Raw genomic sequence first — 21,409 nt, 5'->3', positions numbered from 1 at the left:
TGAGCGCCTTAACCGCGAGACCACCGCGGCCGGCAAAAGGATGACACAGTAGCATTCGGAAATTCGTGTGTTTCCTCATTTAAAGTTCTTCATTTCAGAGTAGCGTTTACACCCAACACCCTCAATAATTTGTTAGGTGTAATCCACTTTCTGCCTCTTCCTGCAGTTTTTTTTCCCTATTACACCGTCTGGTAGCAACGAAGTTACCAACTGATAACTTAACAATTGTCACATCATATTCTACCTTCTTCTATTCAATGCTTTCAGCATACAGCTTTCTTCGCCGCTTCCACAAGAAACCTACTCATGTGTTATCTGTCCATTAAACTGTCAGCATCCGTTTTGCCTTCTCTTTTTCTCGCTCCTCCACTTCCTCAGTATCTAAGCGTATAAAATACCTGATGACTCACTTGGCCACATGAGTTTTTAGGCTACCAGTACTGACAGGTGCATGGAGCCACCTGTAAGAATCATCCAAAACAGAAGAAATCCGCCCTGCATACGGCAACTAAGAGAGCACGCCAAGTCAGTGGTTCTTTCACTCAGTGTTTTCTATAAATGGGTGCAACAGGGATAAGTGCAGATATTTCTATTGGTGACTGAGAAGAATCTACAATTGCACCTATTAGGAGTAGTATATTTTTATGGCGATTAGTACCTCCAAGTGCAGGTTGCAAGAACAAGGCATTAACACTTACTATCCCCTGGGCAGCAGGTCAGAAGTTGAATTGAAACACATGGATGCAGAAGGGTTAGTCTATACTGACAGCGTAGTCCATTTATTGCTGCCATTACGGCCGTGCACAAAAATCAGATCGTAAAATGTGTGAGTTGTTTGAGGGGAGACTGTTCGATGTAGAGAAGAACAACCAACACATTGATGTGCGTATATATGAGAGTACCACGTATAATAGTATCTGCAGTTATACCTGTTACACCCTGTGTTTCTCTCCTTGCTTATTCTGCAGAGAACTCTCGCATTTCTCGTCCTCACAGATGAGACGCGCCGTTCGTTTCAATGCGCATCACATTCTGCAGCCAGTTGCACTCTGTTCCCTAAAAGACCATCCGAACATCTTCTATAACGTGTAGAATGAGTAATCCAGTCATTCACACTGAGTACATAAGCTCATCCTTCTTATACACTACTCCCTTTTCCGTATGTTCGAAAAGCCGACAATTAATGTATACCCGTCCAACGAGCTCTGTAGTATGATTGCTCCCATCAGAAGATATTGTAATGCCAGAATCATTGTTCCATTAATACCTATGAAAACTATAAAAATGTTGTACTAGACAATCCGAAATACGTGAATTCCGACATTAAAAACACACCAAACTGAAAATGACAACATATACGAACAATATCTAGATATCTTGCCAACAACACTTTTGCACCTACATCTACATCTATACTCTACAAGATATCTGACTGTGTGTGGCGGAGTGTACTTTCAGGTCACTATCTTTCCCGCGTCCATGTTTCCATTGATGAATGGCACAAAAGAAGGATGACTCTAGATAAAGCTCTGTATTAGCTGCAGCTCTCGGATTTCTTCATTGTGATCATTTTGTCAGACGTGTGTAGGGGAAAGCAATAATTTGCTTGACTCATCACAGAATGCCGAGAATTCTTCCGGGTTGAATGGCCGTGGTCCATGGACCTCTTCTATACCTGACGTTTCGTCCAAAGCTACGTTGGACGTCTTCGGAAGTGCTCCTGGTTGTGCTGAGTCTTGCCGACTGACGAGTCGGGCGACGAAGAAGAGCCTAAGTACCGAGGAAAGCGGACGTGGTCTGGATTTCATGTGATAGCATAGATAAATCTTGTCAAGGTTACAATATAACTATCCATCATAGTACGTCAAAGGTCAAAACTTCTCATCGATTCTACAGCGCCATTGTCCATATATCGCTGAATTTCATAGCTTCTTCTTTTCTGTTAAAATTACCTCCATGTTCATATATTTCGATGGCTTCTCTATATAGGCATGGATGATAGATCGTCATAGTGCGGCGGCGCGGTTCCTTCCGTCTCTTTACGACGAACCTGCACCTACCTGTGAACATTGTCTCAGCAGATCATCAGTAGGGAAGCCGAGTGAAACCTACTGTGCTTCGACGTGAACCAGGCTGCAATTAAAGTCACTAATCTACGTTTTGGGAGAAAGTTTGCATATGAAATGAAACGTTGGAAATTTTGTCCTGAATTAATATATTCAGAAACTTAGGTGAACAAAAATCACTGCCAAGCCCGTGCTAGACTTAACACAGTTGCTCACAATCCCTTTCACTCACGTTAGCAAGTTTATGGTGTTGCATTTCCCGAAAACGTAATAGCTACAAAAATACTGATTGTTTTAGATCGATAATGCTCGCCAAATATTAAGTCTGTCGGTACCAAATGCAGTCACAGTTTTTAGCCACCGACCTGCTCAATACGCAACGCGGAATATATGTCTTCCCTCATCACAAAATTAGCTTAAAAATTCCGAAATTTCTACTCACACATCGGAATAATTATGCCATCACTTAACCACACTTTTGATGTATGAAACACTGCTAGATCCGGCAACTTATCGTTTCCATCGGAACTACTACTACACACGTCCGATCTGTTTCATGGCTAGGTTTCGACTCTTCTCTACAACACTCTAAGTCTTCTCTACCAGCAGAGAAAAACGCGCGAAGAATATTGCTTCACCATTGGTCAGTTTACTCAACAGCCAATAGAAAAACTACATTCTCTAGCGTCAATCCGCGCTTTTCACCAATAACCAATGGCAAAATAGTAAACCTAACAACTGCACCTTTTACCGACGTAATTATCTAATATGCTGAAGTTTTGCTTCTGCATAAAGTTATTTACTTTTGTTATTTACATCGGAATTAACTTTCCCTTTTCCCATAAACTTACTTTACAAATCTATTCTACAAAAATCCCCTTTGCCCATATCATACATCTTCGAAATGTTCCCACAGTAAATCCTATTACATAAGTCGTTCAACAATTATCTTCATATTAACCTTAAACCACGCTCACGCATCATTCATACTGCTAAAACACATTTATAACATTTTACATACACAAAAAGACATAGTAACACTTTATGAAAATAGTAGAACAGTTTATGAAAAAAAAATCTATTACCCAGTCCCCCTCTGCAATACTGTCCTCTATCGGCAGATACATAAACTACGTGCGCGTCCAGTCTCGCGTCACCATCTGTCACTATCCAGCTCTGAGACACATCTCCCACTTAACCGCCTCCAAGGGAGGGTCGTTATACGGCGGAACGCCTCAATAGTACATAAAACAGAATAGAAGAAGCTATGAAAATGGAGGTACTTGGGAGAACATCTTATCCGCCCCCCCCCCCCCCCCCTCCACCATGGCCCCGTTCCGTCTGTTTCCACCTGATAATAATGTTTGTTAGGCACTATGTGGCACTACAGAACGCAAAGAGCACGTACTGATGCAAGCTCGAATCAGTCTCCATGTGCTGCAGCCACCACAGACGCCTACTGCCTAGGCAACACTGCAGACAGACAAGCGATGCGGGTTGCAAGTACTACAGATGACAACAGACACGAAGCCGCGGCCAACGTCCAGCAGAGAGCATCAACCAGTGGCAGAGGAAGGGGGCGCGGCGATCAGCGAACTGGCGATCACGTATGTGCGAATAGTCCCGTAAATACTCCTCCCCCCGGCCTAGATAAGCCGGCGCCCGGCCGTTCATCAGGCAGTTCTCGATTCGCCGGGTGCGGAGAAGTTCGGCCGGTACAGCGGTGGGCCACCTCGACCATCCTCTCTTCCGCAACGATGGTGATACGTCACTTCCTCTGCGTTCGGTTATCTAGCAGCTGCCAACAGCCGACTTCGACATGGAACAGTTGTGCGGGTATAGAGTCGAAGGGAACTGTCATTATAGGAATTAGTTGTTATTTGCTTGATCCGTAGAAGGGATCCTTATTGATTTTTGGTTTTGAAGAGGGTGTTACTGTTGGTGGTTTATTTCAGTTTCCTTAATAAAAATAACTGACAAGACGATTTAGGTCTTGCTCTACAGATTTAGCACAACGTGTCGCTGATTAATCGGCCGCGATACCTCTCTAATGTTTTCAGCACGTCAGACAGAGCGTCCCGAAATTCAGCGACTGGTTGTCTCTGTGAGGGCTCTGCCTGATGTCCACCACGCACACTCCATTCACTGAATGATCCGTAGACGCCAGGTGTCTGTCGTTGCTGTCTTTTACAAATATACAGGGTGTTTCAAAAAGGTACGGCCAAACTTTCAGGAAACATTCCTCACACACAAAGAAAGAAAATATGTTATGTGGACATGTGTCCGGAAACGCTTACTTTCCATGTTACAGCTCATTTTATTACTTCTCTTCAAATCACGTTAATCACGGAATGGAAACACACAGCAACAGAACGTACCAGCGTGACTTCAAACACTTTGTTACAGGAAATGTTCGAAATGTCCTCCGTTAGCGAGGATACATGCATCCACCCTCCGCCGCATGGAATCCCTGATGCGCTGATGCAGCCCTGGAGAATGGCGTATTGTATCGCAGCCGTCCACTATACGAGCAAGAAGAGTCTCTACATTTGGTACCGGCGTTGCGTAGACAAAAGCTTTCAAATGCCCCCATAAATGAAAGTCAAGAGAGTTGAGGTCAGGAGAGCGTGGAGGCCATGGAATTGGTCCGCCTCTATCAATCCATCGGCCACCTAACCTGTTGTTGAGAAGCGTACAAACACTTCGACTGAAATGTGCAGGAGCTCCATCGTGCATGAACCACATGTTATGTCGTACTTGTAAAGGAAGATGTTCTACCAGCACAGGTAGAGTATCCCGTATGAAATCATGATAACGTGCTCCATTGAGCGTAGGTGGAAGAACGTGGCGTCCAATCAAGACATCACCAACAATGCCTGCCCGAACGTTCACAGAAAATTTGTGTTGATGACGTGATTGCACAATCGCGTGCGGATTCTCCTCAGTACACACGTGTTGACTGTGAAAATTTACAATTTTATCACGTTGGACTGAAGCCTCATCCGTAAACACAACATTGCACTGAAATGAGAATTGACACTTTGTCGGATGAACCATTCGCAGAAGTGTAGCCGTGGAGGCCAATCAGCTGCTGATAGTGCCTGCACACGCTATACATGGTACGGAAACAACTGGTTCTCCCGAAGCACTCTCCACACAGTGACGTGGTCAACGTTACCTTGTACTGCAGCAACTTTCCTGACGCTGACATTAGGGTTATCGTCAACTGCACGAAGAATTGCCTCGTCCATTGCAGGTGTCCTCGTCGTTCTAGGTCTTCCACAGTCGCGAGTCATAGGCTGGAATGTTCCGTGCTCCCTAAGACGCCGATCAATTGCTTCGAACGTCTTCCTGTCGGGACACCTTCGTTCTGTAAATCTTTCTCGATAGAAACGTACTGCACCACGGCTATTGCCCCGTGCTGATCCATACATCAAATGGGCATCTGCCAACTCCGGATTTTGTAAACATTGCACTGACTGCAAAAAAACGTTCGTGACGAACACTAACCTGTTGATGCTACGTACTGATGTGCTCGGTGCTAGTACTGTAGAGCAATGAGTCGCATGTCAACACAAGCACCGAAGTCAACATTACCTTCCTTCAATTGGGCCAACTGGCGGTGAATCGAGGAAGTACAGTACATACTGACGAAACTAAAATGAGCTCTAACATGGAAACTAAGCGTTTCCGGACACATGTCCACATAACGCCTTTTCTTTATTTGTGTGTGAGGAATGTTTCCTGAAGGTTTGGCCGTACCTTTTTGTAACACCCGGCATTGCTACCATCCGACATCGCTTCACGCACCAGACGGAAACACACAAATGGTGGAAGTAGCTTGCAGTACCCATATGCTTCTTGGGATTGTTTTGCGTAGCGTTACTGAGGCAACAGCACACTCGTCTTCAGTACCAGCTGAAGTACGCGCGTGGCTGCTGTCGGCCTGGGATTTCACCGATGCTTGACGGCTGTGCCTGCAGACGCGGACGACTCCAGCGGCTCCTACCAGTGCGGTCCCGCCTCGCTGGAGGCCATCCGCTGCGGCGCTGTGGGCTTCAACTACGACGTGGGCTTCATGCTGGCCTCCGTCAACGCGGACGTCTTCCGCTGGAAGGAGGACCCTGACTGCGAGCTCGGCTACAAGAGCATCCACTGTGACAAGTACCAGTGAGTGGCCCCTCTGTGCTTACCTCGCGCGCAGCTGCCACACCGTCCACTGCCACAGGCTCCTGTAAGCTACCTCATTACATTCATTGTGTACACAGCTACATGTACACCCACTGTCACAAGTACCAATAAATCTACCTCGTGTGCACTGCTGCACAGACACCCAATACAACAAGTTCAAGTTGGCAAGTTCATTATACGAGGGTCACTCCAAAGGAAATGCACACTTTTTTTTTTTTAATCCATCTTTTGTTCTACATGTTTGAAAGTTTTACAGTGTGTAGATACATCGTTTAGGAACAATATTTTCATTTCTCCACATAATTTCCATCCCTCTCAACTGCCTTACGCCATCTTGGAACCAGCGCCTATATGCCTGCACGGTAAAATTCCGGACCAACCTGTTGGAGCCACTGTTTGGCAGCGTGCACAAGGGAGTCATCATCTTCAAACCTTGTTCCACGAAGAGAGTCTTTCAGTGTCCCAAAGAGATGATAGTCACATGGAGCCCGGTCAGGACTGTAAGGCGGGTGTTTCCGTGATGTCCATCCGAGTTCTGTGATCGCTTCCATGGTTTTTTCACTGACATGTGGCCTTGCATTGTCGTGCAAAGGCAAAACAACCTACTTTTTGCGATGTGTTCGATCACGACTCAGTCGAGTTTGAAGTTTCTTCAGTGTCGTCACATACGCATCAGAATTTATGGTGGTTCCACTTGGCATGATGTTCACAAGCAAGAGTCATTCGGGATCGAAAAACAACGTAGCGATAACGTTTCCAGCAGAAGCTTCTTGGGTGAATTTACATGATGCCACTCCACGGATTGCCTCTTCGTCTCTGGTGAAAAATGATTCAGCCATGTTTCATCACCTGTCAGGATTCTTCCAAGAAATTCATCTCCCCATTCTCGTACTTTTCCAAAAGTTCGTTGCATACCATTTTTCGTCTTTCTTTGTGAGCCACTGTCAACATCCTGGGAACCCACCTGGCACAAACCTTTTTTAACGCGCACACTTTAAGTATTCTGCAAACACTTCCTTCCTCTATCCTCATGTAGCGTGACAATTCGTTCAATGTGATGCGTCTGTCAGCAGTCACCAATTCGTTAACTCTCTGCACATTGTCTGGAGTGTGTGCAGTACGAGGCCTGCCGCTGCGAGGACAATCCTCAATATTGCCGTGCCCGATTTCATCATGTAACCTGCTTGCCCACCGACTAACTGTACTGCGATCGACAGCAGCATCTCCATACACCATTTTCAAGCTCTTGTGGATGTTTCCCATTGTCTCGTTTTTAAAGCATCGGAGTTCTATGACAGCACGTTGCTTCTGACGAACGTCAAGTGCAGCATCCATCTTGAAGACATTTTGTGACGGCGCCACTCACGGGACCAGGTTGAATTAACTTTGAAAACAAGCAGGAAGGCAGTATCTACACACTGGAAAACTTTCACACATGCAGAATGAAAACTGTATTTTTACCAAAATAGTGTGCATCTCTTTTGAAATGACCCTCGTACGTGTCACAAACTGGACTGAACAACGTCTATTGTAACAAGTCACAGTAAACCATCTCATTATCACCTGCACATTTGTCCACCGTGCAAAGTACCAGTAAGCGACCTCCTCATACTATCAAGTGCACATGTACTCCCACATTGACTCTGAAAAATACTTTTAAACAGCCTTACGATTCCTATGAGATGCACAGGCAGATAAGCTAGGATACGCAAGGATCTATTGTAACAAGCACCAGCAACTTACTTCATTATACTCGTACGGTGCACAACTATGCTAGCATACAATGTGGCTAATACTAGTTAGCTACTGAATTTTACTTGTTACATTGTAAGCTCCACCAGCGTCGTTACCACTAAGCAGACTCTTTCTATTAATCACAAGCTGGCCTACATCAGTATCATCTCTGACAAGTAATAGTAAGATACCTCATCATATTCATCATATACATAGCTGAACCAGTCTCACTATGACCGGTATTGATAAACACTATCATTCAACTTATCATGCACACAGCTATGCGAGCATCCACCGTAACAAGTGCCATTAAGCTACATCATTATACACGGTGATTCGGCTGTCCCTACCGCTGGGTTTTATGCAACCTGCAACGCCTTCACATACCACGAACCAGATTTTCATATCCTCTCCCTCGCTATGCACAAACTGTTACTCCTACAGAAAAAAGAAACGAGATCTTTTTATAGGAAATTTAATTTAGTTCAATTGTGAGCCCGAATACATTTCCGCTAGGTGTCTTAGTTTTCGTATTATTCAATGAAAACGTACAAAAGTCACCTTCTCACTCGTTTTTCTTGAATAGCTCAAAAACTTGCCAGGCTACAAAGTTCCCTGCAAATAGGACCGATGTCTTTTCTGTAGGACTAATAGTTTGCGCTTATCGAGCGAGAGAATATGGAAATCTAGCGTGTGGTTTCTCAGGGTATTGCGAGTTACAAAAAACCCATGAGTAAGTGAATAACCCTGCATTTATCATGAGCAGTCCTGAAGTACTGCCCACTGAGATAAGTACAAAGGAGCAAGCTAACTGAACGTGTCACAAGCTGGGCTGCGCCAGCATCTATTCAGACAAGCACCAGTAATAAAAGTCGCTATACTTATCACTTGCATGTCTGCTTTAACATTTCACTGTGACAAGTACCAGGATGCATCACCACCATCATTCTTATCAAGTCCACGGTTTCTCCTGCATCCACTGTAGTAAGTACCTGTCAGCAAACCCGATGTTCTTCTAATAACAGTGGCCGAGAGGTTCTAGGCGCTTACGTCCGGAACCGCGCTGCTGCTACGGTCGCTGGTTCGAATCCTGCCTTGTGCATGGATGTTTGTGAGGTCCTTAGGTTAGTTACGTTTAAGTAATGCTAAGTCTAGGAGACTGTTGACCTCAAATGTCAAGTCCCATAGTGCTTAGAGCCATTTGAACAATTTCTAATCAGACCAGAAGACGGGAGGAGAGTGTGTGTCTTCAGAAACGTCGTAGACACACTGCCAGCTCAGACGACAGAAAATGTTGTTGCTCTAACTCACCGGTAAAACCATCATTTGATTCAACACCACTGTGAGAAGTAACACTGAGCGTCCCCTTCAGACCTATCAAGCGGTTGGCCACACCGACAACATTCACTGACACACGTACCATTAAACAACGTGAATGTGCCTATCAAGAGCACGCCTACTCCAGCATCCAATGTTATAACTACCACGAAGCGTAATGTTTATGACGCACACACAGTGGCTACGGTTACTACAAGCCACACCACAAGTAGGGAAACGGAGCCAAATTTCTAGTAGTTTACTGTCGAGTTGAGATTTGCACAAATGTTTTATTCGTATCTTACAGAAACTAGCAGTACGGCAATAAACAGCCTTTTAAACACGCCGCTAACGGCAATCAAGTAGTTTACACCATAACAACAATTAAGAAATTAAAAAAAAACACAGAAGCTAGCAATACGGCAATGAACAACCTTTTAAAACACGCCGCTAGCACCAATCAAGGTTTTTTATAGCAACACAATAATTTAAAAAATTTAAAGAACTTTAGTAAACAGGCTACTAAAGTAAATACAAAAGTACGGTGAGGTAGTGAAGCTACCAACAGCGCCATTAAGAAAATTTAACAGGTCTCAGCAAACTCACGATTAATGGCAATAAAAGGAATTTACAAACTTGGAGGAATTTAAAAAACGTTTAAACAAAAGTGTCCTGGAATATCATTAGAATATAACAGATATCACGGACCCGTGTAAGGCGGCCACAAATCACCCACTCAGGGATGCTCAGGCTAGACAGAATACTGACCAATTTAAATACGCCCGTAAACACAATTGCCACTCTCAGGTTGGTCACTGCACCGAGTTTTAGCCACCGAAAATTTGTTATAAGATGGCTTAACTTGCTGACAGAATTAGAGCTAACCTCGTGCAAGGAAACATTACACCACACAGTCCTGAATCTGCAACCACAAAATCAACCGACAAGAACCATGAATTTACTCATAACCCACGACAGAATAGCGAAACAATTAAACTGCCCAAAACTACACCTCCTATCGGACAGTAACGAGAGGAGGAGGAAAGATCACTGTCTTCAATTCCACCGGTGCCGGGGACAGGAAACCCGGTCGCCGGAGGCCACAAGGCAGAAGAAACGCTGGTTACACAAATTATTACTTAATGATTAAACCTTCCACAAACTTAACTTGCAGTTACGCTCGAACAGGCAGTAGACGACATCCGATGGCAAGGATCCACACATGCGACCGTGCGTCGCCAGCGTACCCAACACGCCACGGTCACGCGACAACACTCTCTGTCACCGGAGTTCACGTCTTCTCTGCAACGTTGACGGATAGTGACCGTTCCTTCATGTTGGGTGTCTCCTTTTAAACTCCAGTGTTGAAACAGAGGATTTAAGGAAGCTTGTTAACGTCCCACCAAGGCGAAATGAACAGCAACTAGCCGTGGGGAGATTCTGTATACAACCAACACGCGGGGAGCTCTTCCGTCAACTCGACCCGCTCGTTACACACAACCGACATACATCACGTGGCGACTCGGTGCAACCGACCACGCCTGCTTCGCGCTGGAGAGCCACACTGCCCTCCCGTGTCCACCACACTCTCTGCGCGCCTCGCCCCTACTTCCGCGCCACCACACGAGGCTACAACGGGTCAAAGATCTCACTTCCTCCATAGCATTTTCCCGGAGGCAAAAACGCAGATATCGATAGCAGAGGTAAAAGACAACCAAGCACCCACTTAATGACAGACAACATATCAAACAAATACGTCAGGGGAAGAAAAGGAAAACCAATGCAATCTAAACACAAGGTGTAGCACGAGTCGATACACGGCTCAGTTTACATTCATCGTACGTTTGTTGGATTCTTTTTGGTCTTAGATGTCCAACAGTACAGTCACAAGTGTTCGAGCGTACAAGGAATGTACTGTACCTACCTCACAGGTAATTTGCGCGAAGAGTAGAGCGTACGAACGTTTTCAGTTACTACATCTTTCAAACAGTGTTCAAGGTGAAGTGGAATTGCAAATTTCGTTTTATGTGGAACTTCCTACAAACTGGAGGATGCGGGTCAGTTTTATAATCTTTGTGTTATTGATGAATAATTTAATTCTGAGGAACTTATTCCTCAACTGATTAAACAACAAGGTTCCGCAACATTTGTTCCTCGTTTACTTAGTAAATTTGAAAACAACAAATCAACAACTAACATTTTAAATATATTATTAGTGTTATACTTTAAAACAAAGGAATGATTCCACTGAAGCGAGTAGTTGAACGGATTAGACATATTATCCATTCCTTCATAACGGATACACTCGCTAAAGAAACTCATCACAAATAATCCATTACACAGAAAAATAAACATAAATGCACCTACAACAGTGGAAAAAAGGAACTTTTCACTTTTACCATTCCCGTCGGTGGCACGTAACGCAGTTCAGTGTGCTTCACGACAACCTTTGATCGTTCATCCAGCGACGTGAAGTAGCATTGCAAAATTTAAATCTGGTCTAAAATCAATTCTTCGGGATGAGAGCTTCTGTTCCACGAATCCTGTTATTACGTAAAAACTGTCAGCACGAGTAACTAAAAAAATGAATTTCAATGTATAACTCCTGGTATGATTAGAATTAAATAATAATATGTTCATTGTTAGTAAGACAACGTTCTGTAAAGTTACTTGTAAATAAATAGTGTACACATAGCCCGTAACCTCACTCACTACACGTCATTTCAATAAATACGTACAAATGACCCTTTGACCATATTACAAATTAACAAACCATAAGCCGATGTCGCTGCGAAAACCATAAAAGGACAGTACAGTGTAGATGATGACTATATTATGCTCATTAGCACTGGGCGAGGGAGGTGCATTTGGAATGTTAAATATTTCTGACGGAGTAAATTTTCGGAGTACTTTCCGTCCCTCGCTAACACAGAGTCAGATCACAAAATAAAGGGAATTTTTAAGGAGGCACTTACGCATAAAATGAAATCCGTCAAAATGTGTAAGGGAATCCATAATTTATCGCTGGTTCTTCGGCGCCAACGCCGCTCCTTCTCCACGTGATGTCAGTGAGAACGCATCTATTGGCGATTCAGCGAAATAATCTCCCATCTCCGAGCTCTACATCTCCAGCACATTATTACTGAAAAGCTAGTAACAGAAAATGCGCTTGTCTTCAAGAAGCTGTTATCAAAACAGCAAAAACAACAGCCAATGTATCTTCACACGTAGCAGGTGAAGAAGGGCAAGTCTGGGATTGTGTAGTGTCGGTTAAATTTATGAAGAACAGAGTACAAAAGAGTTTGCGGGTAGGCTCCCCCAAAAAAGCTAGTTCCCATGTTCTGTTGTAGAGTGCAGCATACATATTGGAGATGTGACATCCTGTGATTTGTGTTCCGTGTTGGAGTACAGTTGTCATGGTGAAGACAAGCCTCTTCTCTTTAATTGTGAAATAATGAGACTATTTCTAATTTGTGGAAAGAAAACTTTTGTATTAAGGGAATAAAATTAGCTATCTGTTCCCATTTCAACTGGTCGTTCGAAGGCTGTTAAAAACAGTAACTTCAATGTGCTTATCGAACCATTTCTCATGACTGAATCCTTATCAGATGTGCGCAGCAAAGCTTTAATTACCATGTACTTAAATAACCTGTGATATAATACTGAAAAAAATACGATGAAGTGTAGAAGATAGGGGAATAACGACATGTGTCCACCAAAACTGGAAACTATACACAAGAGGAGGTAGTGAAAAAAGTCCGCTATCAGGGAGGAAAGGAAGCAAGAAAGATATCAGGAGTAGCTTGGCACAGACGATGAAAGTGTACTTCAGTAACTTCTTGGAAGTAAAAAGTGGACGATATGGACGAGCGGTTCTAGGCGCTTCTGTCTGAAACCGCGCGACCGATACGATCGCAGGTTCGAATCCTGCCTCGGGTGTGGATGTGTGTGATGTCCTTAGGTTAGTTAGGTTTAAGTAGTTCTACGTTATAGGGGACTGATGACCACAGATGTTAAGTCCCATAGTGTTCAGAGCCATTTGAGCCATTTGGACGATAGGAAACCAAGAGAAGAAAGTACTGGGAGCGTTTGAAAAATGGTACTGTGGAACAGTGTTAAAAATTAAGAAGACTTACAATGTACGAATTAAAGAAAATAATATAAGAGGAAAGAAGTACATGGAATAATCCTTCCAGAAGAAGGGACAGGTTAGTGGTTTATCTGCCACGGTCTTCAGCTGTAGTTACGAGTATTTTGGATTTGGAAGCAGCATTACAATGCAAAACTAGTGGTCGCAAACAAAGGATGAGATATGCAGAACCAATTACATAGATTATAGATTATTTTGGGTGTGGGAATTTAATAGAGATGAAAACATTAGCAAAAGTTAGAGAAAGATGAAGGACTGAATCAGACCAATGGAAAGGCAGATGACAAAAACTATTATGACTCTTTCTCAGTCCTCCTCCCGACAGAGCACAATCATTCAAACTTGTATTATTTGCAGTTTAATTCATCCGTGGATCACTTTACACTGATATTAGACAGTCGTAGTATGAAAGTTAGACAATAAAAATATCTACTTCATATATCTAGACATTTACATACATACAGGTCTAGTATGACAAGGATAGGTCAGGTATTGATTTATTCTTGATAATTACAGCCTTTTATCTGAAAAGCAAAATAGTCCCTACAAATCACATTTCCTTGGACACTAATAAATTTATATATTAACTGTTTATTTCTGATACTTAGTTTTTAAAATACTACAACTGCTTTTACTACTACAAAAGTACAATAAAACCCTTAACCAGTTCACTTATTCTGGTGCATTTAACTTGTAGATGACTGTTTCCACTACAGGATCCGCCCTCATACCACCCCGGTCAACAGCCATTGTCTGCCTGATTCTTCAGGCATCGGGCAGCAAGTGAGTAGCGTTTCCACTGCAGCGAGTAATTCCAGCCATCAATGTCACAAGTCCATAGTTTCATGGCCATACGCTCCAAGGCAATGTAGATTCTTGGGACACTATTTCATTCGGAGGTCGCCGACTTCAGTCATCTTTCCTCCATCTGCATAGTATGTTACCCAGATTCGGTGGCAGCTTGATGATTTATAGTAGAACGCCTCATGAAGTCTTCCTTGGCCTTCCTGGACGCAGCGGCTGCAGTATCGTCCAAGATGCGGCAGCTCGACTCGCTCCTTGCTGCTGCTTTAGGATCCAACTTGCTTAACACGTGACGTCCATCACCCGCCGTATCTTCACAGAGCGAGCAGTCCCACGGCGTGTGTTCTGGTGCGCCCACACAGCCCTAGCTATCGTTCACCTGTCTTTTGATTTTGTATAGATACGTAACATGTGAACCATGGACAGTCAGGTAATGTATCAGGCAAGAATATGGGTTAAGAAATCTCCTTTTTAGTCTCTCCCTGGTGTTAGGGAGAAATCCGTATGTTCTCCTGCCTGTGCCTGAATTGGCCCATTAATTTTGCCACAGTTATCATATGCAATCTTTTTACCGTTTGCGAACTGGCCTCACTCAGTTCCAAGCACGTTTCGTACTAGCATTTGATGCCTTTCTACAACCAGTAAAAGCCGCCCGCCCCTTGTCTTAATTTCCTGGTCCAGCGGGCACATTCCTAGAATCACTAACAAAGCATCATTCGGGGTAGTGCAGTAGGCGCCCGTTAATCTTAGTAGCACTCCTTGTTAAACTCCTCTCACTAATTAGGCTGGCTTCACTAGCTGCAATCCACGAGCCCAAACTCTTGCAACTTATCGTATAACTGACCCTAACATAGATTGGAGGTATTTCCTGATTGTTTTCAATGGAAGTCGAAATTGCCTCTTTGCAGTAGTTATAATTTCATTCATCACGTTTGTACCCTTTCTCCCTGTTTCCTCCATGTGAAGTGGAAAGTTACGACGTTCGTCCAGAAATTTACCTAGACATCTCCTTACTGCACTTCTCCTAATCGTTACATCATTTAATTTTTTTTTAGGGTTTGTTACTAGGTTTCCTTTTAGTAGGAGGTAGGCTACTTTGTTTTGTGACGTGCTAGTGACAATCTAACACTTCGACACCAGCCCTCAAGTTCGTGGAGGGCTGCATTATATTTGTCTTCTGTAACTCTTCTGGAGACATCACTTGAGAAGAACAACACGTCAGCTGCAAATGCTGCCTGTACTATAGGCTCCAGTGCTACATGAAAGAACTCGAGACCACACACTGATCCCCGCGGACAGCCTTTTGTTATTGTCTTCGTTAGCTTCTTTCCTGGGCATGTTATAAAAGCATGCCGCCCGTGGCAGTTGTCTCTAAGAAAGTTGTACAGCGTCTCTGATCATTCTAAATCCCTAAGGCGACCTATATAGATAGTTGGCCGCGACCTTGTAGTATGAACGATGTCGGCACTGGCCTGAAGTTATTCAGGGAGACCACGGAAACACAAATCAGTGACGGCCTCCATCCACAGAATACAACGCAGTCTCACCCGGTTGACTCCCAATACACAATACTGTTTTACCTATACATTTTTGCAAAGATGTTATATCATACTGTGAAAAGATAGTGGGACAACGCTCATTCATTTTTCTACTGTACTACACTCACATTCTGCTCTATACTCACATTGTTCCACAGTGCGAAGAGGTGACGCTACAGTCTTAACACTCTTCTCAACACCACCTATTGCACACACAACACACACTACAACTATCTGACGTCAAGATCATGATCACGGTGTTTGTTTCCCATGAGATGATAGTACTACCCATTGCAGAGCTTAGAGCTTTTTATCAGGCTTTCAGGGATGTGCGGAAATGTATTTTGTGATGACAAGGATGTTTCATTACTTCCCTTACATTTTGCACCAAACCCCTACACTGCATTATTTCGGTACTCCTACACTGTGTAGAATATAATACTGAATAGTTCCCTTAAGCTGTCATTCAATCATCTCCTTTGCCAACGTTCAATACAATGTTTGTCCGTAGTAGGAAATACTGTTTTATGTTTTATCTTTGCTCATTCTTGGTGTAAATATATTCACTAAAAGGATATTCAACTACTTCTGGGAGAAGGAAGTGTGGCACATAGTCAATTAAGAAAGTTTTGAAGAATCCAGCGATGTCTAACATTTGAAATTCCACATTGTCAGAAAGCAGTATATTTACGACCAGACTACATAATTTGAACGGCTCCATGACATAGTAACAAACACAACACGAGCTTGAACTAAGGATAAAGGAAATAAGCAATCACACTCGTGAAGAAAGCGCCGGAAATAGAGTGGTCCCTACTATACAAGGAAAAAGAAATAATCTTGTAACATGATCTTAAACGATGCGTTACACCGAGGAATACAAAAATGGGGAAAGAGGGAGAGAGTAAATAAGAAAAGTGTGAACGGAGCACCAATGTGAAACGTCAGAATGGAAAACAGAGTCTGTTGGAAGTACATTTTTTCTCACATGGGGTTTGTTATTAATATTATGTGCTCAAATATTTACCACCTCTGAGCGTGTCTGACAATGATAGATCGCAGAAAGAAATCTGTGTCTCGCTTACAATGTCATTTTCATGTATTTTTTATATCGCGCCGCACTGCTTCCGAGGAAGTAATTGTTAATCGATACAGGTCGGTCGTTAGGAGCCGCCGTGGGGGTAATTAACGTCTGATGCGGCCTCGTATTTTCGCGTCGTCCGCTGTCATTGTTTCACGGTTCAAAATTTTGTAAAAATACGTGCTTATGGATAGTGTTTATCCCGCGTCATAGCTTTCACAAGGAGTTAACAAGCAATGCAAAGCGTTATAAGATGAACATACAAGAATAATGTTCGTGAACTTTTGTTTTCCATTGCTGTTCCCATTACCCGCTGTGACTCATTTCTTGAAATGTGGGCGAAGTCAGAAATGAGAAATGTATTAGCATCGGTTTCTCTTCTTTGGTGCTGTCACTTGCAAAGCCACTGACGATTTCGTTGTGTGGAATGCTTGCGTGTCCCTTCAAAGCGTTAAATCAGCTATTTCCTTCCTTCACTATCTTTATTAATTACACAATATGAAAACAATTATTTCTATGACATTTCCATTTACGATTCTATATTTTCGTAAAAGTGATTCGACAATCTGCAGGAATAAGTGTTTTTCTGTACTTTTAGGTACGAAGTACATTTTCTTTTTCAGTTATGGGTACCTCCACGGTATAAACACTCCTGAAGTTTATAGAAATATTTCGGAAGCTGCACGCCTGCAGTACCCTCGAATAGTTTGGATCAATTGGACCCTATCAAATCACCTAACGCTATAAAGTTTCAACCTTCGAGTTTCCAAGCTGCACTCGTTTCTCCTCCGTGGGTTCGTTTTCTTTCTTCGTTCGACATTGGCCTGCTCTGATGGTAACTTCACTCTCTAGGGGTAGTCCCCTATTTTTTGTCTGTATAATTTTCGGTTGAAAATATTTCTTGGACTTGTATGAGACTTTTCTGATGTGCTGGGTCCATCGTATGGTTTTGAGTTGTTCTATGTACGTCTCAATCTTCTGAGTGAGTCTTGTTGTTGGGATTCTGTGGATACGGTCATAAAATTTCACTTTCCTTTTTCTCAAGGTGGCCCCCGCGAAACTCGATAGTTTATCGAGACTGTAATCTGTATCGCTCTGCTGTCATTTTGGAGCCAAGCGTCTTTCTTAGAATTTTTCATTCGTCTTTGAGGTTATCTTCTAGATCATCTTGTCTGTGGAGTGTAAGCTTTCTGCTAGAATACAAGATTTTATAGTTGACCGCTGTGTTATAGTGCCTGATTTTCGTGTGTGTGAACGTATATTTTCCGTTGTAGATGTTATACATTTTACCGTTCTCGTTAATTTTTTTCTGTTCGAGCTTTCTGTGCCATTTTCTCTCCCCTTGTAGGCTCAAGGATTACACTTAAATACTTGAAGTATAAAACTCCCTCCTCTTGTCCATATTTTGTGATCAGTTCTGGAGTACAATGTCTTGAGCAGGCGTACTTGGTTTTTCGGAAGGATGTTTGGAGTCAAACCCTTTCAATGCATCCATTGAGGGTTTCCGTCTATCTAACTGCTGCCGTCTCGTCGCCTCTTAGTATTGTGAGATCACCTGCAAAAGCTAAACAAGATACTTGGATGTAATGTTTATATCTTACAACGTTTTCAATACTTCTGGTAAGTTCTTTTACACTCTCTCGGATAACGTTATCCAAAACCATATTAAAGAGAATAGGAGACAGGACGCCGCCCTATCGAAAACCAGTTTCTGATAAGAAATGGTTCTACCGTCTCACCCATAAATTTTGCTTTCGTGGGTTCTTCAAAAATGATTCAAATGGCTCTGACCACTATGGGACTTAACTTCTGAGATCATCAGTCCCCTAGAACTTAGAACTACTTAAACCTAACTAACCTAAGGACATCACACACATCCATGCCCGAGGCAAGATGCGAACCTGCGACCGCAGAGATCGCGCGTTCAAGACTGTAGCGCCTAGAACCGCTCGGCCATCGCGGCCGACAAGTGGGTTGTGCTGGCGAGGTTTTTCTTTGATGAGATTTACGGTTCTCGAGTCGAATCCTTGTTATTCGAGGATGATAGAAAGAATTGCTGATCGACTCAAATGTGTGCCTTGTTGAAGACCACAGACGAACATATGAGCTGGCACTATGCTTCTCAAGTAGATCGTTACACAGATAACAGTGTTTGCGGAAGGCGGTCATAAAATTTTAATTGTCACCTCGCAAAATTCAGGGTGTGACCGTGAAGGAACTAGTCCCTCTATACAAATTCACCCTTCAATGCGTCACATTTTCCCAACAATAGATAACTTGTTAGAGTCATTGGTTGAGAAGGCTGCATTTTGGCTGTTCAGGAGACAATCCGCTTGGAAAATCAGATTAATTCGATAAAAAAGATTACTGCGCCAGGACAAATGAGACAGTATTTGAAGGCCAAAGAAGGAGCATGTCTGGCTGTGTGCTGTGCGTGGAGCAAAACGCCCCCTCTTGGTTGCCCTCCCTCGACACTTGGTCTGTGCATCCTCCCCTAACCTCGCCAGCCAGTTACGAGCACAGTCCGTCAGCAGCGCTGCAGTCGGTTGTGACCTTTGTCACGTCACAAGTGTCGTGAAAGTATTGAAATGTGATTTGTCACTGGTTTTCGATTTTTCCACTATCGCCACTATCCCTATACGTCAGTCTTCGGGCACCAGAGGCAAGCATTTCTCTTCTGATTTCCGGTTCTTACCAGACAGGCGGTCTGACACCTCGTTATTTGTCACTCAGACCCTTCTGACCGCTCTGCGCCACTTAACGACTGCATCATGTTACGGTGCATTTCAGCACGGTATGTTCCCCTTCCGACAGAGGAAAGGAATTACCGCACGACATTTCAGTTTCTATAGTAATGTGTTACATCACCAAAAACGTTACCCTTGAGACAATTCAGTGCACCTTTAACCCATTTACTTTACGACGATTCCTTGTCCTAAGAACCATCGGCATTGTATACACACAGGGTGAAAAGTATTTAAACCGACAAACTCTGGGAGGTTGTAGGGGACATCAAAACAAATTGAGTTCTGGGTGGATAATCAACTGGTTCCAGGTTGTGGACACGCTGTAAGTGAAATGGACGTAACAATTTCTCTCGAACGACTGCTCTGACATTCGTTTGATTCGTCCCCATGTTACGTACAATCGTGCTCCACATGCTACAAGACAGCTTCCTCACATTGGAGCGTTCTTAGTGTGCCACGGCATCCCTCTCCAGGTAATCTGCAAGATGACCCGGTCTCACGCAGACGTTGGTACACAGCATCAAAGGTAGTGTGATGCGGGATACGGCGATTAGGATATTGTTGTTGATAAACCCGCTGTGCAGCTCGTCCGTTGTGGTGCGCTACGTAGTACGCACCAACCATATCAGTGTACTCACTCCAGCTGTATCGCTCCATTAGTAAATAGACACAATGCACTACTACACTGGTGGACAGCAGTTGCCTCCAACTGAAAAGCGTAGTACGGCCTCTATCAACTGAAGAGCGTAATACGGCCTCCAACGGTTTAAATAATCCTCGTAGGAAAAAAATGACATTAGGGAAAAATATTTGTTTTGATGTCCCCTACAACCTCCCAGAGTTTGGCGGTTTAAATACTTTTCACTCTGTATAATAAGATGAACCATGACCTCTGTTATACACTTCACATATCTTCACTGAAATCCCGACACTGTAATACCGTAGCACACCGCTTGAGGAGCTAAAACAAGATGGTGGAGTCCCTTTGATTTCTTGATTGCTTATCGTACATTTCGGAACTCTAGACATGCGCTTGCAAACAAACAAAATTCCTAAAAATTACTTGTGTCACTTTATATTTTTCGAGGTGATACTTAAAAACTTTTTGACCGCACATCGTATTTTCTAACACTGACGGGTGGATACGAGAAATAAGATTGGCAGACCGTTGTTTCATAACTGCTAAGAGTTTACGTACGCTCTATCCCAGCGCACGTTACCACCAAAAGCATGGGAGAACTAGCAAAATCATCCGAAAACACGTCTCAAATGAATTATACTAATAGGAACGGGGCGTGTCTGTTTCCCTCCATCCAACCTTCAGAATCATTTACAAATGGCTCCATTGTTTCCATAAAAAATAATAATATTAAATTACAAAAAGAATTGTATTGAATCATATCGCTCCTTACATGTGGTTTGTCCACCCATTCATCTCTGTACTTGGCAAGCCACAGTAAATCGGCTGTGGGAAAGATGCAAGCGTTAACATTATTCACTGGAAACAATTTTCAGAGTTCAAAAGTTATTCGTGTCTCACATTGGAATAAAGAGGTCTGTGCGTATGGTTCTCCACGTATAATATGCAGACTAACGCCTTGTTATTACTCGACAAGTTCAAGTTGTCTGCAGTCCAGGCAGCGAGCAAAGAAATGCACGCTGGAAACCAGTCGTAGAGAATTAGAATTGTGTCGAAATCAAGTGGAATTAAAACGACAATATTAACTCGCCTTTAAACAGAGAAACGTTTAAATAATCAACCTCGCCGACGAATCCTGAAA

The 21,409-nt window shown here is 43.2% G+C and overlaps 1 protein-coding gene across 1 annotated transcript in view; it reads left to right on the top strand.

Moving 5' to 3' along the window:
* Positions 1-21,409, top strand: part of LOC126282082 (hemocyte protein-glutamine gamma-glutamyltransferase-like) — a 359,269-nt gene that overhangs the window by 207,463 nt on the left and 130,397 nt on the right. Inside the window, exon 8 of the mRNA XM_049981538.1 lies at positions 6,050-6,236. Within this exon, the coding sequence (XP_049837495.1) occupies positions 6,050-6,236 (187 nt within the window). The remainder of the gene's footprint in view (positions 1-6,049; positions 6,237-21,409) is intronic.

The sequence above is a fragment of the Schistocerca gregaria genome, chromosome 7 (assembly GCF_023897955.1).
Source record: "Schistocerca gregaria isolate iqSchGreg1 chromosome 7, iqSchGreg1.2, whole genome shotgun sequence".
NCBI lineage: Eukaryota > Metazoa > Arthropoda > Insecta > Orthoptera > Acrididae > Schistocerca > Schistocerca gregaria.
Note: the sequence above shows the minus strand (reverse complement) of the source record. Positions and strands in the feature narration are given on the sequence as shown.